This window comes from Caretta caretta, chromosome 4, assembly GCF_965140235.1.
Source record: "Caretta caretta isolate rCarCar2 chromosome 4, rCarCar1.hap1, whole genome shotgun sequence".
Taxonomy (NCBI): Eukaryota; Metazoa; Chordata; order Testudines; family Cheloniidae; genus Caretta; species Caretta caretta.
Window position 1 is genome coordinate 21,280,341 of NC_134209.1, and position 27,589 is coordinate 21,307,929.

Here is a 27,589-nt window from a genome sequence, read left to right on the forward strand (position 1 = left end):
CTTGCTACCTAGTGCAGGTGCAGGGTTGTGAGAATTTCCTTAATGTAGATTGTGAACTGAAAGCACCCTAATGCCAGAGGGCAAGGGCTTCCCGATATCAGTGAATCTCCACTGCTCTGACCAGCTGAGTGTACCCCAACTCACTGTTGTAATAATCTGTAGCTAAAAGGTATCATGCAAGGGATCAGATGCAAACTGGTAACATGCTGCTCATTAATATTATTGTGTGGTGTATGCAGAGGTGATATATGAAAAATTATAAATATATGATGGACATATGTCCTTAACATGGGTTTGGCAAGTAAGGTTGAAGTCATCCTGCCCTAGACAAAGGAATGTGGTCTTGCCTGCTTGAATGTCTCCAGTATAAATTGAGCAAGGAGAGACAATGCAAGTACATTTACATAAAAGGTCAACAAAGCCATCGAACTAGCAAGTGGGGGAGATAGTTAAGAAGTGATCTTGACCAGGGGAGGAGACTGCACAAATGAACATGTCATCAGCTTGCTGGTGGACCTCCCAGAAGGGCTTCTTGCCTTTGAAAACAAAGATAAAACTTGGAGGCCATTTTGGCATTGTGATGTTGTCTAATTAAAATGTAACCATGCAAATTATTATTGCTACCACTGTTATATAATTGCAACAAATCTTATACAAAGTATAATACATGGCTAGAAAGGGTTAAACAGCTTGCAGGCTGAATGACTGAAAGCCAACCTTTAAAGTCATGTTGGAATGGTAATGAGGGCCATTCAATGCTAGATAGGCTAGAACTTTGAAATGCAAACCTATGTTGGTAGAAGTTAGAAGTAATACTAATTGTCTGTGTATATTCATAAATGTTAGCCATGTAAACAGACAGTTCCTGTCTGTCACTATAACTATTAATTCAAGGATCAAAAGGAAATATTAACATTTAGACGAATACTGGGTGAAATAATGTAATTGTCTGTATGTCTCATTGAAGTTTGTGATAGATTGCCTAATGGATAAATTGCCCTATGTTAATTTGTATAACTAATTACTGGTGGTGCTTAGGAAATAGAAGGCTACATCAAAAGCCTATTGTTTACCCAGGACTGTATGGTCAAGTGGCTGCTAGAAAACTGTATAAAAGATCCTTGGGTCCTGATCCAGTCATCTCAGATCTGCTTAAGCTTCATCAGGGGAAGTTTGAGTCGCAAGATTGAGATCCCAGTTAAGCTGGAACACCCTGAATATGATATTGGACATTGGACTATAACCTATGGACTAAATTCTAAATGAACTCTTTGCAACTAACAAACTTACCATCTCTGCTATGAATCTGAACCTCAAGAACTGAACTCATGTCTGTATGCATATTGATCATTTAACCATACTCTCTCTCTTTTCTTTTTTTAAATAAAATTTAGTTTAGTTAATAAGAATTGGCTGTATCAGGTATTTGGGTAAAATCTGGAATATTCATTAATGAGGGAGGTAATGTATCCGATCCTTTGGGATTGGAAGAACCTTTTCTTTTATAGGGTGAAAAAGATTTTCAGTAATCTTCATCATTCTTGACTTGGGTATCTGGGTGGAGACCTGACGCTGGGTTACTTTAAGGGAACTGTGTTGTTGGCTTGTGGGCAACCAATGAGGTAATAAAGAAGCTGTTTTATGCTGGTTTGGTAAATCTAAGTATTGGAATATCCACCAGCTTTATGGGGATTGTCTGCCCCATTCTTTGCAGTTCACCGTAATTGAGTGACCTCGGCTGGCTCCCTGGAATCCCAGTCACAGGCATCCTTCTCCCTAGGAGTCAAATAAACCAAGTGCTTTGAGCTTCATTTATTGGGTCCTTCCTGGCTAAAGAATGGTCCAGCCATGCTGCAAGAATGACTGTGGTGGCAAAAACTTCTTTGGACTCTAAGTTGTGCTTTAGTCTTAGAAGCATATTTTTACTTTTTTTCACTTGTAACCATTTCGGTCCTTATTCCTCATGTGTGGTATCCCTTAACCTATGTCCTTTTGGTAATAAACTGGTTTTCCTTTTACCATAAACCAACGTGGTGCTCTGATGGAAGTGTCAACCCCTGTTAGTCAGCTGCTGTGCAGTCCCTGTAAAGGAGCAGCAAACGTGAGATGGTTTTGTGGGTGCCACAGTCTGAGGGGCTGAGCACTGCAAAGCAAGATGGTTTGGGGGAGCACTTGGGCCTGGGAGGGTGTTAGTATCACCCTGCATGGCGTAACCAGGCCACAGTGATGTGCGCACATTGCTGGCACCAGGGCTCTGAGCCAAAGCTGCACCGCACAGAGACACCCAGAGTTACAGGGCAGGAAGTGACAAAACCCCTGACTGGGCTGGGTTGAATTCCAGAGCGTCACACACATCCCCTGGCCCCAAATCCCTTTTTCTCTATTTGTGGATGAGTTCTCTTTCCATTTACCAGGTTGGCATTTGCTATACATGTGGGCATACTGCAGACTCACCCCCTGCTCTGATCAATGCCAAACCTCCCCCTATCCCAAAGGTTTGTTTTATTATTATCACATTGACATAACAGAGATTTTATTAAGGAGTAATTAGTTGATCAACACAGCAGACACAGAACAGTGTCAACCCCAAATAGTCAAAAGTCCTGAGTCATCCCCCCACAACTCAGAAAAATGGTTTAAAATCATGACTTAACCCCTCCCAATTTGCCTTCTGGTTTTTTAGCCTTCAGAGTTCACTTGCGTCATGTTTTAAATTTTTCTCTGTAACCAGAAGGGCCAGATGCACACTTTTTAAAACATGAAAGCTGAGGTTCTCATGCTATCTCGTCTCTTGGCTCCAGCAGCTGGGACTTAAACAACAAAACAAAAGACCGCAAGACATGGGGTTAAAATCCTGATCGCTGGCAACTCTGAAAAAGAGAAGCAGAATTAAAAACAGGATGATGCCATGTTCCCATTACTAATATCCATGGGGTGTGTATGCAGCCCAACCCCTCTCTGTAGGGGGCTGTAGGGTATAAAGCCACATCCGCGCACAGACGTGCCCCAGTTTAGCTAAAGGTGTGATTTCAAACCAGTTCTGTTTTACACATACACACCCACACCCTGTGTCCACACTTCTTATCGGTGTCTTTCATCAGCTTAGCTTGCAAGGTGCACGTTAAACTGATATGATTGTGCGTGTGTCCCCTCATCCCGCCAACTGCAGCCGTTTCACGAAAAGGTGTGATTTCACACCAGTTCCGTTTACGCACTCCCACACGGGCGTGGATGGGCACGAGGGTCCTTCATCAGCTTCGCATGCAAGGTGCGCGTTCACCCCCCTGGGCGTGGTGTCCACCACCACACAGCCTTGCACCCGGTGCACGGCGCAGCACCAGCCGGAGCGCCCCCGGCGGCCGGCCGCGCCGCGCTCGGGGCGCGAGGCAGGCGGAGAGTTTCCATCAGGCCCCGGGGAGCGGGACTCCCAGCCCGCGCCGGAGCCAATGGGAAGCGGGCGCGCGCTCCGCGCCCCGGGCCGCCGGCAGGGGGCGGGCTCGGCTGGTTCAGTCCCTGCCCTGGCCGGGTTTAGTTGCGCTCCGCCGCGCACTGTGCCGGGCTGCTGCCGCTGCTCCTTTCCCCGCGCTGCTGGAGCGCTGCCTGGGGGAGGCGGCTGCTCCCCCTGCCCCCGGGGCTCGGATGGACGCAGTGGTCCTGGGCAGCGGCCCCGGGCTGCTGCTGGCGCTGGGTAAGGAGGGGACGGGCTGGGGGGGGGGAAGGGAGCAAAAGGGCAGCCCCCACCTGCGGCTGCAATGGGGGGGCGCTGCCGGGAGTGGGGAGTCGCTGCCGCCGTTGCGGGGGGATCCCGTGGCGAGGGAGAGCCCCGCCGCCCTCCCGGCCAGCTGTTTGCGTCCTGCAGGGCCAAAGCTCCCAAGTCAAACGTGGCAGGTTGATTTGGCCCTTCCTGGGGTGCCCAGTGGCTTGTCAGCCTGGCTGTTCGCCTGGTGACCCCGCCAGCCCTCACCCTGTTTCCAGGGGGTTGTGAGTCTCTTGGCTTCAGAAATCTGCCCTGAGCAAGAGGGGGGCTATTTTTAGCTGTAGAACAAACATTTTATTTTAAGGCACTTGAGAATTCAGGTTCTTCCTGCGTTTAAAATTATAGCAAAAGAAAAACAACGCTGCATGGTGTAACTAGGGGCTTTGTCTCCTGCCCCCCACCCCCTCCTGTAACTCAAAACGGGTTATTTCTTACATACTGACACTGTGTGGTCCTGGAGCCATAGATCAGGGTTAGAGCATGGAGTGTATCTGGCTACAAAACTCCTGATGTGTCTTGTTTAAAAGCTGCAGTCTTCTGCATAGGCCCTTTGAGATATTTTCAGTTAAAACCCTCATCAGGTTATGGGGGTGATGGGGGTGAGGGTGGCTGCTGGAAAGGTGTGGTCAGAGCTGTGATATTTGAGCAGGGGGTTGGACAAGATGACCTTCTGAGGTCCCTTCCAACCTTGATATCTATGATTCGATATAATTTTATGAAAATATGCTAATGAGTGTGAATATAATGTAATTGGAATATGCTTCACGCAAATTAGAAGGTCTGTGTTTGTAGCAGGCTAGCATGTCTGGCTCAAGCAGGCAGGGTTCTGGAGTCCCACGCTGGCAGGGAAAACGGGTTAGAAGTAGTCTCAGCACATCAGTTGGCAGTCCCAAGGGGTTTTCTGTGATCCAATCTGTCACAACAGCCATTAGCAGTCCAAGCAGGAGACACCAATAGAGTATTGGGCTCCTTGACCAAAGTAAGTGAAGAATCAGTCACCCTGTAGATTAAGGGTGCATTTATAAATGGCATGTGAAAGGTTAATAAATGATTGATAGCTGTCTTACAAATGGTTGATCAGTTGTTATCGTCAGCACCTGGGTTATAACAATCAAGAACAGCTTTGACTGATGCACTTATAACCATGTAGAACACAGTACTGGTGTTGGTAACATGTATATAGCATCTCTTAATCCTTATTAGCTATTTATATTGAAGATATACTTTATAAAGTGTGGCCCCAAAATCTTCTATGCTCAAAACATGTCTTGTTTAAAGCTTTCAGCAAACAAAAAACCCCAACCCCCTTTAGATGTTTGATGACTTAACATCTGAGAATAAATAATAAAGGGATTTTTGGCTAGCATAAACAATGTGCAGTTTTTAACAAAATACATGTTTATCAGTTAATGGTTGAATTCCTGCTTATTAGTCTAAAATGCATGCCTGAAATGTCACAGCTGTTCCAGGCTCCTCTGAATGGTCCTTCTTCCATCTTTCAATGGAGTCCTTTAAATGATTGCTTTAAAAAAAGACCAAGAAAAAACTTACTGAAGGGGGAGAGAAAACCCCACCTGAAATAAGATGGGAGAAGCCTGGTAACTTTGAAATTAAACCTGTCAGAGTGGGCTCTGTGTTAATTCGGAACCGCTGACTTCTAATGGGAGCTCCATGCAAGTATTTGAGGGATGGATAGATTTACTGAGTTGTTAGTAAAAGTTATGGTTGCTTGACTCTTCCCCCTCCACCCCCGCCCTGATATAATATCAGCCCTAAAGTTGAACTGTAAAGGATTTTTACAAGACTTAGGCTTATCTCCTATTTTAGTCCTTTACCATGTATAAAGAGGGTCCAAAAGTCTTTTTTTAAAAATAATTTTGTTTTTCAGCCTTAGGCTTAGTCTGAACTTAAAAGCACTCTTCCAGTGGTGTACCTACATCGCACCAGGGTTTTCTTTGCTGCTTTAACTATAGTGGTATGTTTAGAGCAGCATCACTGTCCAGTGTCGACAAGGTCACCGACGCGGTGGGCATGTCAAGCCTTGCTCCTCCTGCTCTCCGTGGCAGAGCCAGCGGAGGTCTGGTGATGAGTGCTGCAGTCGCTGTCCTTCACAATTGCTCCACTTTGCCTTTGTGCTGTCGTTTCGCTGCTTATCCTGTCATGACGCTGTCTCCCAGGGCCATTGGGACCTGAGGAGGGAGAGGAAATAAATTTCCAGCCACAAGCCCGTCAAGCCGTCTGGTACGTGATAAGGAAGCTAGAAAGGGCTCAAGTTCGTAATATTTCCCCTGTGCATGTTCCCTTCCGTGGGTTGGGTTGCCCTCACTGTCTGCAGAGGGACGGTTTTCAATTTGATGCGTGAGGGGCTTTAGACCTGCAGTTCTGTCCAGCATTAGTGTGAGGTGTGGGGCTTTCAGTGCTCATCTGTCCCATCAGGCTGAAGGTCTGTTCTCCGAGTGCATGTAGTAATACGAGGGGAAGCTCCCCTGCGTCGTCATGGGGCTGTGCTCCACGTGTGGTGTTAGATACGTATTTCTGTGGGCACTTGGGATGGAATTAATCTTCCCTTTCCAATCTTCTGCTGTCTCCCATTTGCAGGGTCCTGCCCCAAGACATCAGATGATCCGGGTTGGTTGTTTTGTGAATGCCTGCCCTGTTTCCCCTCAGTGCGTGTCTGTAACAATCAGTATCAATGGGCAAGGAGCATGCAGGTAGAAAAATAGACCCATCTCACTGGTGTTTTCATGGCAGGGTCTCCATTTTAAAGGCTTTGCTTTACCGAAGGCTGGATTGAAATTTTCTCCCCATCTCAGGGGGGTGGTGGTGAAGTAAGCTTTAAAGGTCCTGGGTTTTTTTTTTTCCTTAAACCCTTTTATGTATACTTCTAAAAAGTTGCCCTATAAAATGTTTTACCAACCTTCGGAAAAGTGCTGGATTCCTGCTGGTGTTATGGACATGTGAACACCGTATAGCACAGTCCACTATCCAGAATTCTGGGCTTTTTACAGGAGTATGAAAACCACCAGCAGAACAGGGACACTGTTCCTAATCCCTTCTGAGTAACGCCATTTAAATAAACAAGTATGGCATGTTATATGTACATCAGCAGGGTGTGATGAATCCACTTAGCCAGAGTGAGTTGGTGGTTTTATCAGGTGAGAGATTCTGCTGATGGCAAAGGTTTCATTTGGGGGTGTGTGTGTGATGGGGTGGCAATTCGTGGTTGGATTTTCAAAAGGACTTCACGCTTAGCAGCTGCCAAATCCATCCACCTCAATGTAGGTGTCTTAATGTCTTCTGAGCTCTTTCTGGCCGTACGTCTCCAGTCCTTGGGGTTGCCAAAAGAACCTTCCAGATACAAGCGCGATGCAAACTGATGCAGCCTTGTCTGCCTGAGCTGGCAGAGAGACTGCTGCCTTATCTGGAGGGCTGCTAGCATAGAGTGGGGTGTGGAGGCGGCTGGGAAGGGAGCTGTCCCCCATTGTTACAATAGGATGCTGGGGAGTGGGATTCCTACCACTGCTTCAAGGAAGGTGCGCCAAACAACATCAGCAGAGGGCTGTCTGTGTAGGGGACCCTACAAGCTGAAACTGCTGTCATCCCAGCACGCACTGATTTATTGGCAAGGGTGGGGCTGCCCAGTATTAAGTGACTTGGGGGGGGGGCAGCATTCAGCTGCGGGGAGAGCAAGGTCTTCGGGGCCGAAGCAGTGGTGATGCTCACCCAGCAGGAGACTGAGCAGGATAAGGTGTGAGGTGAGATGAGGGGGACGTGGCCCTTGGGGGATTTGGGATTGTGTGTCTTGGCCTGATGGTTAGGCTTAGTCTGGGGGCTAGTAGACACTGAGTAACTTTTCCAAGCCCTATATACATGTGGTAATTTACTTTCTTTTGACATACTATGCAGCAGCGTTGTCTGCTATTGGATCTGATTTCCATCTGAACACACGTTGCCCTGTCCTGGGCAGGGGGTCAGAAATGATTATTTCCAGGTATTCCTGCAGTGACAGTCTGCCAAGATTGCCACGCAAACTGTGAATTTGGATCTGGGTCCTAAGCATTCTCAGTAGCCTTAAAACCCATAGAAGCTAATGCCTGACGATAAGCGGGGCATTCTTTTTATGTGTTGCAGCTTTTTAGTGAAATCAGTGCAACAAGTATTTTAATATTTTGCTGGCTTTGGGCTGCTTTCATCCCTGCCCTGATACGCTAGATTTGAGCTCACCCATTTTAAATAAGACTTGTAAGTTGAAAGTCCACCGTCTGCACAGAGAGGAGGCACGCATTATTTCATCTGCCTTTGAGTGGAAGGGACTTGGCCTGGCAGATCTGGGTCTTTGGGGAATGCATGGCAGAGGGGAGTACTGCCTTCCCAGCATCAACTTGCTAAACTCCTGAGCCCTTTCATTACTGCTCCATGGGGTTTGGGCTGCATGGGTGAGGAGGGGCTAGCAGGTTTCTGTGCTTTTGTGGAGTCTACTAGGACCTTTAACATGCCAGTTGGGGTATAAGATGTGTTCATATGGGATTCTGCCCATTCAGAGATTCGTTACTTCTCAGTGTCGTGTGATTGAATAGAAACTGTGCTACTCTGGGCTGTAGCTATCCTGCAGCGTGGGGATTTTTGGACTGGCAAGCTCTGTGTACTCTTGTGTCAATAAAATTAGTGTGTGTGCAGACAGTGTCATTAAGAAATTATGCATAATGTACAATTTTGTTTTGTTATTGACTGGCAAGCTAAGGGAGTTCTTATGGGGTTTGGCAGGAACAGGTTTTTTTATTTTTGCTGGAAGGCTCAAAAGAGTTGACGACAAACTTGGTTGCTTTGGAGAGCCCCACACCCTCCAGCTAAAGTTTGTAGGGAGCTACTTGTCCTGGACCCCATTCATAGATGTTAAAGCCAGAAGAGACCACTGTGTTTAATCATCTAGTCTGACCTCCTGGATAACCCAGTAATTTGTGTGACAGAGTGAATTATTCTTTTCTTCCAAGTAGGTGAATGCCACTGAGTCCAATAACTTGTGATTGGACGACAGTCCTATGAAAATGGGAGCCATGACCCCCTGTAATCAGCCTTTTAGAGCCCTAGTCCCTTCATGTTTACTCTGAACAGCCCTCCCACTGGCTTCTGAACAGAGGGGAAATGTCTTGCCCAAGGTGTCACAACAGGTCAGTGGGAGAGAGACAGCATCACCTCTCTCTCACCCAAATTGAATGTAATCCAACCAGCTGTCATCCAGGTCCTTATCTCTGCCAACCACTGGGAGAACAAGGAAATTTTATCATCCTAGCCAGGTTACTCATGGGGGTAGGCATGTGCGGGATTGGGCCCTAAGCATGGAACTAAAAATGAAGTTAGTTAAACTGGAAGCTTTAAAACAGAAGTGCCTTGGTATAGGTTGGGTGAGAAATACTTGGCAGGAAAGGCTTTCTGACATGGGACTGGCTCTATATTTAACACTTGCGATAGATCCTTGTCTCATTTGCTAGAATGTGATGGCGCTTGATTGCTGACGTATTAACGGTTCTGGAGAGGAGGGAGTTCTGCCCAGCTACAATTACAGTGGTTTCGCAGTGGCTTTATTTTGCTAATCTAAAGTTCCTGAATTTAAGTCATATTAGACATTTAAGCCAAGATTTTCATAAGCGACTGACAATTTTGGCTGCTTCCAGTTCTAGAGACCCCATCTGAAAGGGGATTTTCAGAAAATGCTAGGTGCCCACTCTTTGAAAATCAGGTCGTTTTAAGGTGTCTGAAAATAGGCACCCAAGAGCTGTACTCAGTTGGCCTTGTAGGGCTGCAAGTGCATCTAAGATAACGATTTAGGCCCTGATCCTGCTGTCGCTTAGACTTACGCTGAACTTCACCCACGAGTAGTCTGACTGATGTCAATGGAGCTGGTCCCATGCTTGCATTCAACAGGTGGGCAAATGTCAGGGGATTGAGGCCTTAGCTTCCATGTGGATAAAGTGTCCAGCTGTGAGATGGAATGATCCCGGGATGAGTCCGTGAGTGAACATTGGATGCCAAGATTCTAAATTCTGTCTTTCGTTCTCCCAGTGCCCTTGTCTTAATGTTTATTACTGATGATTGAGTGGGAAAATATCTATATAGCTCTTTTTTTTTTTTTTAAGGGGAGCAGTCAGGGGATAGTTCTGCCCCTGTGGTTCGAGCGGCTCCGTTGTCTGTGGGGGGTGGGGGAGCCATGCCAGCAATTTGCATTGCCTCCATGAAGCTTGGCTTTATGTGCCAGTGAGCAGGTGCTGGAGGCAGGTGGGGCTGTGAGGAGCCAGAAGGTATCTACTGCTGTGCTGACCCACCAACCTCTTCCTCCTGCCCTGGCGGAAGGGGTGTGGGGATGCAGAAGCTACTGCAGTCTTCCCACAGGCTGAGAAGCAGCTCTGCCGGTTGAGAGGGGTGATTCTCTCCCCACCCATGTCCCTGCAAAGCAGGCAAGTGCTATCACCTTCCGTGCGGTCTGTGTTGCTCTGGCTGTGGGCGTGGTGGTATGGAGTAGGTGCATGTGCTCCGAGCAGATGCTGCTTTGCAGCCTCCTGCTTCCATGACCCTTCCCACTCGACTGCATTCATTCATGAGAGGCATGCCTAGAGAGGGTGCGGCCTGTTCCCAGAGAGACTGAAATACACACAGAACCGCCCTCCCCACCACCTGCAAAGCAGTAACTCTGCCCTCTGTGCAACCAGCTGGTTGGCAGAATAGCCCACCATCACCTTTATACGCAGTCGAGACTTTGCTCTGTGGACGCAGTGCTGAGGAAGGGGAGGGAGCTGTCTCTTCTCATAACAGGTGTAACTTACCGCTTCTCACCTGTTTCCCCTCGACTGCCCCTGGACGCTATTATGGCAGGCTTAAAATAAGGAAAAGAATTGTTTCTCTTGCCCTTCCCCTGCAATTATCCTAGATCAGTGACTGAGAACAGCAAGCCAGGCAGAAAACTCAGCAAGGCACGTATGTGAAATATGCAATATGTTAACTATCTGGGTACTGTATTCTGTATTTCCAGGGTCATGCAGTTGATCTGATGGATCTCTTCTGTTTCTAACTGTGGTGACCTAGGTGTGACACCCACGCTAAGTAAAATGGAAAACAGATCTATGATTATCTTGACTGACTTTTGAACAGTGGTATAAAACTATGCATAAGGATAACCTACTATGGGCAAGGAGCTCTGAGGTTGGATTCTTCAAAGGCACCCACTGTTGATCTATGGTAAAATTCCCATTGACATAAATAGGAGCAGAGTTAGAAATACACGTAAGGGTAGGATTTTAAAAGTGACTAGTGACTTTTGGATGTCTCAGTTTTTAGGAATCCAACTTTTGAGATGCTTTGAAATGGCGTCATTGTCAGAGGTTGGTGCTCAACGCTTTCTGAAGATCAGGTTCCTTCAGGTGTCTTGAACTGAGGTACCAAAATCACTGATCGCTTGCAAAATGCCCACCATATACAATCCTGCCTCCTGGCCTCATGACTTCCCTAAGGATCTGTGGCACTCCACTCCCACATCTGTTCCTCTGTGGAGAGGAGAGAAGGTTGTTTCAGTCTTGTCCTTAATTTTTCAAGATGTTCATATGAAACAGTTCGGTCCATTGACACAGCAGATCGTCAAGCATCTCTAAGGATAAAGCTTGATGCACGACCAAAGGCAATTGCTCTGTTTGAAAAGCCTCAAGAGCAGTTATGTAGCAATCCTAGTTCTGACTTAGCTGTTAATGGGTGATCTGACCCCCTTTTGGGTGGGATCCTTAGTTTGAGAAACGCTGATTTGAGGCACCTGGCATTGGCCACTGTCGGAAGACAGGATATTGGGCTAGATGGACCTTTGGTCTGACCCAGTATGGCTGTTCTTATGTTCTTAAGGGCTTTACGTGTTTATTTTGCCTTTTTAAAATACGTATCCCTGTAGTTTTTGTTGCAACGCTGTGAAATTTCAGATTTACATATCTGAAATTCAAGATTTTTAAATGTGAAATTTACAAAAATGGACTGTGAAGTTAGCAGGGCCATGGTGAGAAGTGGTGGAGCCCTGTACTGCTGTCCTCTCTCTCCTTGACTTTCGGTGCCTGATCCTGCCTCCGATGGAGGTAGGGTGAGAAAGGAGCCTCGTGGGTTTCCCCACAGCGGCAAAAGGTGGGTCAAGGGAAAGGGGCCTGGGATTGCCTGCTCAGGAGAGGAGGTGAGAAAGAAAAGCCTCTGTTGTCAAGGCTCTGCCTAGAGGTGCGAAGGGCTCTGGTTCCAGTAATGGAGGGCTGCTTCTTCTGAGCCCTCTGGCTGCTTCCCTGCCCCATGCAGCATTGTGAGGAGCAGGGCGAATGAGTAGCTGCTGCTGCCCTCCCTCTGTCAGCTCTGAGCAGGGTAGGAGAGGGTGAGCTGGCTGGGACCCCCATGGCAGGTACTCCAGGGGGCCAGTAGCTGGAAGAGGGATGAAAGGGCGGGACGAGGGACACGGGGAGATGAGAGTTGGCAGAGGCGGCAGCAGCGGTACCTACCGGTGCTGTGCATTTTGCCCTTCGGCTGTTTCCATCCTGTGTGGTGCTGGAAGCAGCACAGGCCTGTACTGGGCACCAGTCGCGTAACTTCCTGCCTTTTCCCCGGGCACCAGTGAGAATGCTGCTGTGGCCCAACGTTCTCACTGGGCCCAGCCCCTTCCCTTAACAGGGCAGTTCAGCCTGCCCCACAGGGAGAGCCTGACCCCCTACTTTCTGAGCTCAGGCCCCTCTCTCCTATCCTGAGCTTGAAATATTGGCTGCCTGTGTCCTTGCCTCTTGCTGGCCTTTCTGGGAGCCCGCCACCTCTTGCCAACTCCCTGCCAGCTGAGGGGGCAGGCCTGCCAAGGCCGCTCCGACCACAGTTTTCCTGTGTGATAGTGTGGGACCCTGCCCGATCGCGGCTGGGCTGGGTGTGGTAAGGCTTAAAATGTTAATGACGAAGTATTTGCTTGAGTCTCTTGCTTGTGTAGAGGTCTGGCACGCAGGGGAGAGAGGCCGTTTTGTGTGGTTCCTAGATCACCCTGCTTCACTCAGCGCGTGTGTGTTAATTGCTAGTTTGGGCCTAATAGGAATTACATGGCCAAGGAATCCATCAGACTGCATGAGCCTTAAGAAGTAGCTCTCTTCCCTCTAACCTAGTAGTTACTTTCCCTTCATTCATTGGCATTTTGTTGCTCTTATCCCATATTTCAAAGTGATAGAAGTAGGGGACATTCGTCAGGTTAGGTCCCTAATGAAACGTGCCGTGACGTTGCTTGGAGCTCCATTCCGCTCCAGAGGTGACGCACGGGGAGTGGCCAGGAACGTGCACCAGAACTGTAAGTTAGGAGAGGATTGCTCAGGCCTTTCTAATTCCCACCTAGCTGTCGGTGGTGGTGTATACCCCGCGCCTAGCCAGAGCAAGTGGAGCCCTTTGAAGACCCTGTTATAACCTCTTTTTGTTTTAATTGAAGGCCTAGCAGTTTTCAACTGTGTGGTTGCCAGCTGGAACGTGACTGCTGACTACGGAGTGAAGAAGCCCGTATGCAGCTTTCCGGAGGAATGTACAGGTAACTCTGTGTTATAACAAGATACCGATTCAGGTTAAAAACAAACCAATGAGTTGAAATGGTACAGTCAGTATAGGTCTCAGTGGTGCTACAAACAGCCAAGCCGTTTTCAGTGCTCCAGTGTCCATCCTGGGGTAGACAGGCCTGCGAGGTGCATTACTGATTCTGCAACAGTATTTTAATAACTGTGTCTTTGTGATCTGGAAATGAAAGATAACGTTAACGTGCCCCTAGCTGTCTGCCTTGGGGATGTGGTAGCACTGTGTAGCACTGCGTACAACTCCTGAAATAAAGCTCTTTACGCCGCAAACTGTTCTGGATTCAGTTTTGCAAACCATTTATCCCGTGCCCCACCAAAGAGCTAATTGGCCTGTTCCCGGCGCACACTGACAAGGTTAACGCTGGCCATGGTTCCACTCGGCTTCCTTATGATCATGCTGTTTGTTGCTGCATCATAAGAGGGAGAGTTCGAAAACTCTTAGCCTGAGCTGTCGTTGGGCAGTGGTTATGGAATGTGTCGCTGGCGTTTCAGGCCTTCTCAGCTGCATTTAGACTCCACTCACGTGGTCGCAGCTCAGGCTATCCAGGAAGGGAACCCCTCCAGATCTGGTTGCCAGGACTGCAGTGTGCCAGGGATACTTGTGTATGCTTTCTGCATGTCCTTAATCCCAGGTTTTAGCCTTCAGATATGCACACCTGAGCCCCATTGCCTCCAGTGTCATTCATACACCGGACCCAGGATGGTCTTACAGAAGCATCAGAACTGCCATTGCCCAAATGTGGGTCTGTTGCTACCTTGACATGCGCGCGCCCATCTCTTGTGGGCATGTATCGTAGCAATATGGGTATAGCATCATGCTCTGAAAAGAGCAGGAGACTTGAGGGAAAATCCCTTCGGGAATTGTCACTGCTCCCCAACCAATAGTCTAATTCCCTTAGACTTATATATGTGTATATATACTATGTGTGTTTATAAAAAAACCCAAAACTTTAAACTGGGCAAAATCAGATATAGGAATTAATTGAATTTTGGTGGCTTCCTGCCACCCGGTAAAATAGCAGAAGGCTACTGTCTGCTGGGATCAGGTCAGATGGGTACATCTTGGTATAATGTACCAATTCTTTTCTTTAGGCTCAGTTTTGTGCCCTTGCTCCTCTCCTGTTTGGAACAAAGCACCCAAATGAAATGAACCGAGATCTCCCCAGTGCAGCACAGTGGTGCTGCTTGAAGATCTTGTTAACTTTGCTTTACCTGGTATGGAAGCGAAGGGTATCACTGGCTATCATCCTGGCTAATGGTAGGAAGTGGGACACTTACAGGCCAAACTTGTATGGCAGCAAGATGACAAAGTATCAGCCACTTGCACAAAAAGGATCAATGCAGCAAAAATTCAGTATCTACTGAAAAGAGACTTTTAAATAATAAAACGCTTTAAATCCTATTTGCATTTTAAAAAATAACACTATAAAGGTGGGATTTTCTAAAGCATTCAGCATGGGCCTTACTTTGCTGTCATCAAAGGCAGTGGGAGTCTTATCTTTATTTCAGTGAGAGCTGAGTTAGGCCAAGGAGATGTGAAAATCCCTCCTACAGTTGTATCGTTACAATTTGAAGAAAGAGAAACTAAAGCAGCATGCACACTTGTGACTTTGTTAATAGGCCACACTTATGTTTGTTGGTAAGAATGTAGGAAGAATTTAGAATGGCCTTCTTTAAAAAAATACTCCAAACCGAGAGCAGCAGTATGTTAGAGAGGTAAGTTAGATTCATTTCAGCCTTATAACCGGAGAATTGTGATGCCAGGAAACTCTGACAGTATGGAATGCATTGATAATGGGAGCCTTAATGAGCTGGGGAAATGCAGTGCATTGACTGTAATGGAATGATTTTAGGAACTGATTTTCAGCCAGTTTGCCATGCCCACACTAGAATGTTTTCTCCTGGCAGCATGGGATTTCCACTTCAGACACCTGTTTTCCCTCCTCCAATCCTGCACTCCTAGCAGGATCTGGCTGCTGCTGTGGTACTGCCCTCTCTTTCTGGGAGACACAGACATGCAGCTGCAGTTCAGGCTGCTGTTTTGTAGGCTGGTATTGCAACTTAAATGAGAGCAGCGTCAATCAGCTGCTTCTTACAAGGTAAACAAACTCATTTCTTTATGATACACCCAGCAGTTTAAAAATAATCCCTTAGGCCATTTCTGATGTAATTGGGATCTGTGATCTAGTGGTGACATATTCGAGTCTGGTAGCCAAATGCAAGCTCTGTGTGTGTGTGAGAGAGAGAGAGAGAATTCTGAATTTCAAGACCCTAAATTCAAAGAAACTGCCTGATGACACTGTCTCACTGTTGAGCATTTTGAAATCTGAGTACTTATTACCACCTCCTCCTGCTTTAGAAGCCAGGTGACAGTGAAACCACTTTCATTGAATTTCAATTATTTTTAATGAAAACTTCACTAATATTTTGTCATGGAACATAATTAGCTAGAAGGTACACATGTGATGTCTGTATCAGTATACTTTGCTAACACAGCTCCATCCTCCCCACTCGACCTTGGGCACAAAGCATATTTTTGTACTCTGAGCGTGCTCACTTAACAAATTCTTATATATTCACTCATGAGAATTATTTTTCCACCCTTGAACAGTTATAGACGCTAACATAAGCCAAAGGCACATCAAATACAATACAAGCGATCCACAAAGAAGAAACGAAGTCTAGGATTGTTGCAGATGCAATGAACAGAGAAGTCATTGGTAAGAAGCTAGAGGTATGCATCAGTCCCTTAAGCCCATCTAAGCACACAGAGGCAATAGTAGGGTGGCACCAGTCAATGCCGATGATGCACTTACAACGGGAATTTGCTAAATACAAGAATTTGAACGAAGCTGGCCTGCCAGGTTCTATGACACAATATCGAGGATAGTAGAGATGCTGGTGGTGACAAAAAAGCATGTACAGGTTGGTCCTACAAAGGCATTTGACACCAACCTTATCTATTCAAGAGCAATAGGCCTACAAGCAAGTTCATGAGAGTCTGACCTCAAGAATATTTTGTCAGTCCTGTACCAATGTCAACGTTCACGGACTCTGGTGACATGAGGATTGCCCAGCTAAATCTAACCTAAAGAAGCAGCTGCTGACAGAGGTGTCAACTCGACATACTTCAGAAGAAGTCACCTTCGCAGCAAATGATGTATGCCTTGTCTTTGACGGGGCAAAGACTTCAGCACAAAGAGTGTCACAGGATCCAGCAGAGCTACAGAAGCAAGCAGAGTGCATCAGTTGAATACAAGTACACAGCTACCTCCAGCGAAAATTGTCTTGACAGTAACTGAAAATAAGAAACGTTTGATGGACATCAATTTTGTGCAGAACTCATTCAAGACAAGAAGTTTCACCAGCAACGCACTGGCTGGTTATTGCAGGCAGACCCAACATCCCCCCAGTTGAAATAAACCAGGCAGGTGTGGTGATCAACAGAGAAGATATATGGCCAGCATGGATGAGGAAGCCAACGACATCCTTGCACAACAAATGGTGGTGGTTGCAAAAGAGCAACCATTGGGAACGTCACTATTATCAGATGATGCTGATGTACTTGCCCTACTCTTGCACCATTAATTTGAAGAGTGTGTAATGTTTTTAGTGATCACGGAACCCCCCTGTCTGAGAAAGCTGTGATGGACAGCTGTGCGACTGCTGGGCAACACTGGAATATTGTACCAGGACTCCTAGCTGCCTGCGCACTCTTAGACTATGATACAGGAACTTCCTATTTTGGTCTTGTCAAAGGCACTCTGCTGAAGATCCTGCAAGTTGCATGTTTCCTTCTCTGCTGGGCAGCAATATTCATGGCTGCATGCTACGGACACTCAAATTGTGCCACCGTGTCTGAAGCATGATAGAAACCATCGGAGGCATAAATTGGCAGTGGTACCATGTAAACACCAAAGCGCTCAGTTCCTCATCACCAGCTGTGAAGCATGTATAGAAGAATGTCAAACAAGCATATCTTCAGACGTGTGTGGGAAAATGTTTTGGCTCCCAGTGCATCAACACTCCATCCACTTCAGCGTGGATGGATATGTGATGACCGTTCCAAATCTGTTTCCAGAAATTGTACCAGACAATGTCTCACTTGCTCCTCCAGATATTCTGAAGTTTATCAAGTGCTCTTGTGGGAGTGTGGTACCATGTAAATCTGTGAAATGTGGATATAACCGTGTCAAATGGCCTCGTACCATATTCTGTGCAGGACATGGAGGTGAAGGGTAGTGGTGTGGGTATGTGTGTTGCAATGACCTGACAAAATCAGCTTTAGAATTTGCAGATGAGAATGTCGATTGACAAATAGTGACCAGTATTAGAATAAATTGCCTAGGGAGGTTGTAGAATCTCCATCATTGGGGATTTTTAAGAGCAGGTTAGACAAACACCTGTCAGGGATGGTCTAGATAATACTTAGTCCTGCCATGAGAGCAGGGGACTGGACTAGATGACCTCTTGAGGTCCCTTCCAGTCCTATGATCCTATATCAGGACACTCAACTGTAGTTTGAGTGAGAGAGAACACTAGTAATCATTTATGATTCCAAATGAAGTATTTGATTAAAATTATTATTAAAATTATAACTGTGTGTGTGTAATACTTGTTTGACTATTTTTCACATTAAAAAGAGTGGGCAGTGTTTCAAATGAAGATTGAGGTCTGTGCTGTTACTCTCAAATCCCCTCCTCATGTACCCCTATTATTCAGACATGTATGGTTATTGATTGATATTGCAAATGTTAAATACAGATGCTCCCCGACTAACTCAGTCATTCCATTCCGTAATGCCTTGCGTAACTCTAATTTTGCGTAAGTCGGAAACGTATACCCGACCATTACACCAGAAAACCCCCCAACCCCTCCTATTTCTAGCTTACAGAACTCTTTCCGTAAGTGCGGATTTGCGTAAGTCCGGTCTTGCGTAACGTGGGGAGCGTTTGTACATGCATTTTATGCATTAGAAGTCTTCTACCTTGATTTTTGTATGCCCCACATCATGCAAATTCTTACTGATTATGGGATGGTGAGAGTGAGATGAAATGTCAATATATCAAAATGCTCAGCAGTGATAGTGTCATCAGGCAGATTCTTAAAACGTATGATCTTGGGACATCGAATCCACCAAAAAGCCTTGTACAGCCCCAAAAGCAAGGCTGACCCGAGTGGCTGCCATGTTATTCCCCAATGATACCGTCTCTTGGAAACAGAGAAGAGAGCAATTAGGTTTAGATATCCTGGCCATTGAGAACACAATCCCCTTAGGTGCTGGTGTTGTGCTTTTTAGAGTATTGCTTAGCACCAGCAGGGTAAGGCTATACTCCAGACTAATTATTCTTTTGTACTAGAATTAACTTTTAACCCTTGTGATGATTACTTCTGGGAGGGAGGAGAGCTTCATTTCTGCTCTGCTACATCACTTGCATCCTGATCTTGGATATGGAATTTAGGTGTTCACAGTTTGGTTTGCAGGTAAGGCTGCTTTAGTGAATAGTAGATGATGAGAGCTTGGCATTTCATGCATACTTAACACAAGTTAACTGCTGGTGAGCTCAGATGGTTAGAGCCAGGTAGGACCTTCCTAAAACTCTAAGCTTGTTAAATATTAAGAATTACACCAAAAATAGAGAGGGGGGAGGGGGAGAAAAGCCCTAAAAACTTGAGCTGGCCAAATAATTCACACTGAATAGCATTCAACATGTTTGTGGAGTCTCCATCCCCCGCTACCCCTGTTGGCATGTTGTCCTGCAGCAGGTTGTCAAATTTTTGAATGTTTCTATCTGAAATTCTTCCCGAATCTCTGCAAAGAATAATTCATGGTCTGTGCGGGTTGTTGTCTGCGTTCATTGTGTTCTGAGCTATGATGGTTCTTTAAATCCCGTGATGGTATTTCTAGTCCCTGATTGGGTGACTCATTTCACCAATGAGTGCACCCTGGGACTCTCATAACCTAAGGTACAATTTGAAATAGGTATTGAGTAATAAATACTCAAATAATACCTTTTTCCAGGAGTACTTACAATAGTGAGGTTCAGGCATTTGAACATTCATGGAAACAAAAATGTTCAGACATATCCTACAGAAATTGTTGATTATTTCTCTGCCTTTGTCTCCCTATCCCACATCCTCCCTTTCCATCACTCATGCCCGTTGCTCCTTTGTTCTTCCTCTGTTAACTTCTGTTCCTCTAGCTTCTTCCCCTTGCCCTGCAGTGTGGTAGCACTTTTGTGCTGGTGGGACCTCCTCTGAAATGTCTCTGGTAATGGCTTCTCCTCCTGAAGAGCATGGGCAGATTAGGGGTTCAGTACCAGTTGACTGAACTCTTGAGGGAACTCTGCAGGTGTCCAAAACAGGGGGACTAGTTGAGAGAGGCCATTTTCGTGGATCGCACCCGTCCTACAGCGAATTATTAAAGCGTGGAGGGTTAATTCCAGACACTCGGAAGAGTCCCTGAAGCGGTGTAGTTTTGAAGAGGTTCTGGGGTCCATTGGAATGCAGCATTCATGCATGGCGGTTAGTGACACTTGCTGTGGGCATGGACGTATGGATGGTACGGCAGAGGAGTGGAGAAGCGTGTGGTGTCTGTCTTGCCCTGACCAAGTCCGGCTTCCGTTCTGTAGCGGAAGGTGGCTGTTCTTTGGCATGGGTAGAAACACAGATGGATTCATGCTGTTAGGCAGAGGATTTATGCAGCAACTCGCTTGGCTGTTGAGACGAGACTCCTTATATTTGGTAAGTATTATGGCCATTGACCAGCAGGAACATTAGAAGACTTTTATACAATAATGACTGTGCCTTTCCTCATGGCGTAGGTGCTTTTTGAGATCAGTCCGTGTAACCTTAACCAGGCTAAACCTGTGACCTCCTCAGGCTGAATAGCTTCCCGTCAGGAAACGTAGGAGCAGTTAAAGAGGCCAGAATTGAAGCTGGCTCTACTAGAACTGCTTACAGGAGCTTACAGCACTTAAGAACTCTGCCCAGGGAAGAGCTGCTCGACTGGGGAGCCTGGCAGGTTGTGCTGGGCAAGCTGGGAACCTCCCAAGGCAGGTAGCCAAGGTTATTTTCCTCTTCCTCCTTTCTGCTAAATGCCGGGGAAATTAAATGCAAAATCTCTCTACCACAGAACAAAGGCTGCTTTATCAGGCCTTCAAGAGTCAGGAAATCCCACTCATAATGTGGGGTCCATAAAGCCAGGTTGTGCCTATGTGATAATGTCTGCTCCTGGTTTTTACAAGTCACCTTTAGAATATTAACACGGCGAGTGTTGTCTGTGGGAGAAGTAGGACGTTCAGTGCAGCCGTTGCTGTGATTGGAGCAACTTGGACAGCTGGGATTTCCTGACTTGAGGGTCATGATTGTTAATGCCCTGTCACAACTGAACACTTACTTTTTCTTTTTTTGCATGTAATTTTTATTATTCTCTTTGTGCTGGGTGGTGCTGCGGAACCTTACCCTCCTGGTCAAGAGGAGCCATGCCACAGCCAAGGGGAACATCTGTTCATGTGTGTGATGGCTCCTTGGCTCACACAGCAATATGGCTTTGAGTAGGAATACATCCCTGTGCCTCCCTCTCCGATACCCTAATGGGTGTATAGAGCTTTGCTCGCATCCGGGGCAGACGAGCTCACTTACCCTACCCACCACCCCAGGGTATGTGCCCAGGTTCCAGTGACAGCCATGTCCAGGGACCCTGCTGTTACCTGGTTAGTAGGGTTAAGCATGTTAAATCAGTTCTAGCGTTAACTGCACCCCCTCCAGTATACCCCTGTGGGTCTCAAGTCTCCAGCCATCTATGGATGGGGATCGTCATGCTGTCTGGAGTGCTTCACGAGTGTGTGTGCCAACTACAGGGCAAACACACCAACCTGGTGGTATGTTCTGTACCTAGATTTCACCAACTCAGTAACAAATGTGAACTCCTGGATCCCTGTGACAGTCTTACCATGGAGTCACGGACCGTCCCTGTGGGCTCTCTAGTCACCCCAGGCAAAAGCTGGACTTCGTGATAAATGGTCACTTACACCAAAAATCACAAAATATTCAGGTTTCTCACAGTTCCAAGAGACCAGTCACTTTCCCCAGGTCAATTTATACCTTAGATCAGTGCTACTCAAAGTGGTGGTCCGCGGATCGGTGCCGGTCTGCGAACCATCGGCTGCTGGTCTGCGCGCACATTGGGGGGAAAATATTGCCAGTCCCCCACATCAGATAGCTTGAGAAGCACTGCCTTAGATCTCACATCAAAGGCAATATTGGTAGCCAATCCTATGGTAAACTAGTGAATGATTTATTAATTAGGAAAAAGAGAAGAGTTATTTTTATGTTTAATGCAGGTACCATATATGCACAAAGGAGTTCGGTCTTTGGTTCCAAAAGGTGAAATGGAATGTCTTTTCAGGGCTAACCCAGGTTGACCCTGGGGATCTCTGCTTTTTGTTTCATAGCTCCAGCCCTTGTAAGAGTCCAAACAGCAAAGAGATGAACAATCTTTGTCTACTATCTTTATTTCCCTCGTCCTACATTCCAACCAATGGGACGAGTCCTTCTGCACATTCTTCTCCTTGGGTGGATGGGGTAATCAAAAAAGCTTTCGTCCTACCCACTTAATTTTAATAGTCCTCCTGGATGGGCGGGGGAATTTACTCTTTCTGTCTGTAGTCACAAGTTCAGGGCAGGCATTTTGACAATTATAAAACACTTATATTGTACTTTGTAGCATGGAATATAGATGTTACAAGTAAGATTAATGCAGCAATTTACAAGCATTTTCTCGAGTATAAACACATCCTTACCAGTCTAACACCTGCCTTGAACGATGTGAACATATAGGTGGACTGGTTTCCAGCTATAAATTTGTCAGTGCTCAGCTGACACCTAGAGGCTTGGCAAGAGGCGGCACCTGCTTTACCAGCATGTCCAGGTTTCACATCCCTCTCCCTCCAGATGGTGCTTTTAGGGTTGCATCTCCCGGCCGTTCACTGTGCTTATCCCCTAGCAGGTCTGACCTCAGTCCAGCAGATGCAATTCTGCTCTCTCCCAGGTGTGTGACAGTGTTACCAGCAACCTGCCAGCTTTTACAGAGCACAGCCTGTTTACGTAGGACAAAAACAACTAGAGAAAACGTCACACAACAGTAAACGGTTGACGCACCTGCTAAGCTTACCAGGTGTCACCCATCTTCCACTTGGAGAGACTGGCAAGTTCCAGTCCTTCCAACCCTTCTAACAGGGTTTTGCTCTCTCTGTTAGTCTTACATCAATTTGAGGATCAAATGAGGGTCCCTGAGTCAGTTCACACTGCTCCTTTATACCAATGGCCCATTCTTTTCTGTTGGGCCTCTTGAACCCAGTCTGAACCAGTATATGCAGTTCTGCCTAGGGGCAGTACTTCAGTGGAGCCGATTACCTGTCTGAAACCTTGTAGTAATTCTCCCCTGCTGATTTTAGTTCCTGGAGGAAACCGTAACCTTCTCCCAGGGAGCTAGAACACAATCCCTCGCTCACACAAATACATCTAAAATTTATCGCTGCGCAAGTCTCTGGGCATTCTCTGTGCCTGTAGAGCCTGGCACCTCTCACTGTGCTAGCCTTTTGAAGTTTTCACACTTCCAAGGTCTACCTCTGGCACAGTAGTATTTATTTGCATGACTGGAGTGCCTAGGAACCCTAGTTATGGATCGGAGCCCCACTCTGTTAGGTGCTGCACAAACACAGAACAAAAATGTGGTCCATTCCTTAAACTGCGTACCATAAGACGAGACAACAGGTGGTTATGGACTGGGAATGACAAGAAAACGGGAATGACACGTCAGCTGCCTAGCTATTGCCAAGTTTTTTGTAGCCATCACAGCAAAGGAGCGTTTGAAGGAGGGATTGGAAGGAAGGACAATGAGGTAGCTCTGCAGATGTTTGTTAGGAACACCTCTCAAGCATAAGGGGCAGCTTGGGTGAATGCACTGAGGGATTTGTTTGAACAAGTGGGCGATGGAGCCTGGCATCCTTGGGAGAGCAGGGGTGGGAGTCGGCATTTTGATAGTATATGAGATGGTAAGTAGCGTGGGGCTAGACCATCAAAGGCCAGCAGTTGTTTGGCCCAATATTACAACCGGAAATATTACATCACTGTTTTCAGCCACACAGAGACCTAGCTGTGTCCCAGAAGTGCTTTTCAGATTCCCTCTTAGCCATCATAATTTTAGCTTATATTTTTTTTCTGCTTTAGCTGGATGTGTTTCTTTAGGGCTGTGATTCTTGCATGGCCATGTAAGTAGCCTCTATCCTAAGATTTTTAAACTTCCTTCTTCCCTTTTGACTTTGAGTTTTCGGACTAGCTCTTTGAATCATTTTCTAACATTTAGTGTCACTGTGGTACTTAGTTCGCAGGATTTCCCCCTGAAAGATCTGGAACTTAGTTATGTAGCTGTCACTGTAGCTTAACGGCTCAACTGTATTTACTTATTGAACCAAGTCCTGAGTTATTTAGGGCTCCATAGATAATAGCCTCTCCTTTTGCATGCTCGAGAACTAGCTGCTGTTACTAGTGTTGAGAAATAGCTTCAGGAAGCTTTGCCCTGGTATGACATTGGAGCGGTTTCTTTATGAGAAGTTGAAGTCACCCATTATAACAGTCTTTCCTGATCTGGAGATCTACCAGAATACGTGTATTCCTATAACTTGGGATTTGCATCCATACACGTTCTTCTACATGGTCCCGTGCAACCAAAATTTTCCCCTGCAGATTCTATGGACTCCTTTAGCTACGGTGCCACTCCCCCACCTCTAACCTAATCTGTCCCATCGCCAGGTTTTGTATCCCATTGACTCTTGCCATCTGACCGTGTTCCTATAATGCCTGCTGGATCAAGTCCCTCTTCAGTTGCCAAGTCTTCCAGCTTGCCGATTTTTTGCTTTTAATTTTCTTGCAGTGGTACGGCCACTTATCCGATGGTGGTGGTGGTGGTTGACAGTGTGCTTATTTTTAATGAACTCCTTCATCTGACATCTTATAGCTCCTCTGGAATTTTACCTTTGGGGTTCAGGCCCGCGTTTTATCCACCTACGTGACATACAGAACGGAAATGTTTTGTGAGGAGCGTGGCAGTGAAGTTGATCGCTCGTAGCGTAAACCTGGTTTTGTGTCCTCTTGAAAACTCACTCTTGTTTTTTGTAGATAATATCACGCAGTTGCGGCGGAGAGGGCACTTTTCTAAGTGCCCCGAGGAATACAAGCATTACTGTGTCAAAGGGCGATGTCGATATGTCATGTCGGAAGAGATACCAGCTTGCGTGTAAGTAAAACTTCCAAACCAAGGGGAAGGACATAAAATTGCACTAGCCGGGGCTTGATATGGTGAAAATATTTTAGCTATCCACACACTGACTCCTAACTAACTTGGTCCACGTAACCCTCCACTTGCTTTCTCAGCACTGGGGGTTGTTCCAAAGTGTCAGGAGCTTTTTGAAAGGGTGACGCAGACGCTCCTATTGAAACGTGAGAGCATGAAAGTTTTGAATCTGGTTCAAGGTTGGAACCTTTCCCAGGCTGGCTGAAAGTACGCAAGCAAAACCTTCTGTGTCAAATAGTATTTAGGTTTTCCAGTAACACAGAGGCACACAGGTGATGATAGTGGGAAGGAGCCTTTTGTGAAACCTTTCCTTTCAGTGAAAATGTAAATAGAAAGCTTGACTAGTTGTCTTCCTAGGTACTTTGAATGTTAGTCAGGGATAAACAAATTTTTAAATAGAGATCAAAAATATTCATAAAGGGCCTGATCTTGCTCATATTGCAGTTAACGGCAAAGCTCTTGCTGTCTTCAACAGCAGCAGGGTCAGTTTCCTAAAGCAGCTTGGAGAAGGGCTAAAATTGCATGCTGCAGAAGCCCGAAGGGTTTGATCGTTCCCCTGCAATTCTAGCTAAGCTACTGTTAAATTCCAGTAAAATATTGTCCGCGTCCTGCTTCCAAGCAATTTTCCGGTAAAACTGCCCTTCTGATCTTTGCCAGGAAGGGACACTGGATCAGCTTGTTCTGAATTGGATTGGTCAAAGATGTGTCCAGGATGTGATGGGTTGGACCACTCTCTCCCCCCCTCACCCCCCGCTTTTAGGGTTGCCACATGATGTGCTGGGGTCCCACTAAGCCCTCCTGTCCCATCAGCTTGGGCTTCACTCATTCTGTGTTGCTGTGACCAGCTGTCAAGCCCCTTTTCAGCACACACACACAGGTAGGGACACCCAACTGTAGAATCACACAGAGTCTGCGATCAGCTCTCTCTGTGGGAGGACTCAGCTAGGGGAATGGCCAGCCATCACGTGCACACCTCCTTTGGAGTGTAAACCCAAAATATTATCTTGCGTTGTATAGAAGATCTGCACAGCGCAAGCTCATAAAAATTGCTCCCTCCCTCAATGTGGAGGGAGGTAGGCACAGCTTCCCCCCCCACCCCAAGATATGAATTGCACAAACTGGGTTTTGAAATAAACAAAAAATAAGTTTATTATCTACCAAAAATAAATTTTAAGTAATTATAAGGGATAGCAAACAGAACAAAGCAGATCACTGAGCAAATAAAACAAAACACACAAACTAAGCTGAATACACTAAAGAAACTGGTTACAACTAGTAATTTCTCACCCTAAATGTTGTTTTAGGCAGGTTGCAGAGTTTTTGCAGCTCAGAGTTCCAGTTATGTCTCTTTATAGGCTAGACTCCTGTCTCAGCCTGGACTCAGCCCTTGCCTTTCCCCTGCTTAGTTCCTTTGTTTCTCCAGTTGTTTTTAGCAGTCTTCCTTCTTGGGCTGGGAAGCAATGGAGAGAAGAGCCATGATTGCCTTACTTCCCAGCCTTAAATAGGCTTTACATAAAGCGGGAATCCTTTGTTTCCAGTGGAAAAATACCAGCAGTGTCCAAGGTGGTACTCCGTACTAGGTGACATCACATGACCCTGCAGTGTCAAAGCAACATCTCAGGAAGGTGGGAGACTAGTATCTTCAAAGTCTTATTGTTCGTCTTAATGGCTCATCCAGGCTGATTGCCGACTGTCTGGTGGGCATTCCCCCAAATACACACACAGTTGTAATTGTTACATGGTCTATATTCCTAACTTCAGATACAGAAATGATACATGTATACAAATTGGATAAACACATTCAGTAGATCATAACCTTTCCAGTGATACCTCACATGACCCATCTTGCATAAAACATATCTTAGTTATGCCATATTCATATCATAACAATATTTCTATGAAGAATATGGGCGTGATGCAACACAGATATCTTGTGTGGCTTTTCTAACCACAGTTTTGTCCTTCATTCAGTGTTATCACACAGTGAAATATATTTCTCCATTTGCTGTAATTGCCTGGAGAGAATTGTCCAAGGTGAAGGTAGTTTCCAAGATGAACAAAAATATCTTAAAAACAGTTGGTGGGTTGTGTTTTTTTTTTTTTGGTTGCATTTTAAGAATTGGACAGGAGAGAGGTGGAAATATTGGGCATTGCATATTTCAGAATGTGTCCTCATTTTATAGCCACTTCCTACATGGCCCATGATGCTCCAGTTTTCCTAGTTAGGTCTCCTGCACACGATTACTCTTCCTTGTTTGTTAAAGTCTTTCAGCGTACAATTCCATTCCACTGAGAGTGCCAAAAGGAGCAATAATGATATCCATGAGACGCTTGTGACTGACTGTATAATCTAAGCTTTCATCTTAACCAGAAATACAAGTAGCTTTCAAAATGGATGTCTTAGGTACTTATCTGGCCCCATCACCGTAGTATGAGCGCTTCACAATCTTTAGTGCACATATCTTCATGGCCCGCAGGCGTCTGTGTGGAGCAGGGAACTGAACCCGAGGTCTCCCAAGTCCTAGTGTATGGAAACTAATCGCTGTGCATTTGCCCTGGTGACTTTGGAAAGTAGGGGAAAGGTTTTCCACTGTCCAAACCAAGCCGCTCCTATTCAGGACTTCCTCACCAAGGCCCCAGCTCAGCAAGATAACACACGGTTAGCCTTAAGGATGTGACTAATTCCACTGACTTAGTAGGGTAATTTGTGCTTAAAGTGAGGGCATAAGTACCTGGCTGAAGTGGGGGCTAGAGATCCTGCTTGTCTCACTCTTACGTGTGCACACTGAGGCCTGGTCTACGCTACAGAGCTAGGTCGACTCAAGGCAGCTTACATCGACCTAACTATGGACGTGTCTGTGCTTAAATTTTGCTCCC

The 27,589-nt window shown here is 46.1% G+C and overlaps 1 protein-coding gene across 2 annotated transcripts in view; it reads left to right on the forward strand.

Annotated features, from left to right (window-relative positions):
- Positions 1–3,498: 3,498 nt before the first annotated feature.
- The window catches only part of BTC (betacellulin), a 30,781-nt gene continuing 6,690 nt past the window's right edge, over positions 3,499–27,589 (forward strand). Inside the window, exons 1-3 of one of the 2 annotated variants that reach the window (XM_048847865.2) lie at positions 3,499–3,688; positions 13,221–13,316; positions 24,538–24,655. In XM_048847865.2, coding sequence (XP_048703822.1) covers positions 3,640–3,688; positions 13,221–13,316; positions 24,538–24,655 — 263 coding nt within the window. In that variant the 5' untranslated portion in view covers positions 3,499–3,639. Of the gene's footprint in view, positions 3,689–6,434; positions 6,469–13,220; positions 13,317–24,537; positions 24,656–27,589 lie in introns of those variants that run through there. The other variant, XM_075127449.1, reaches the window with a different exon arrangement.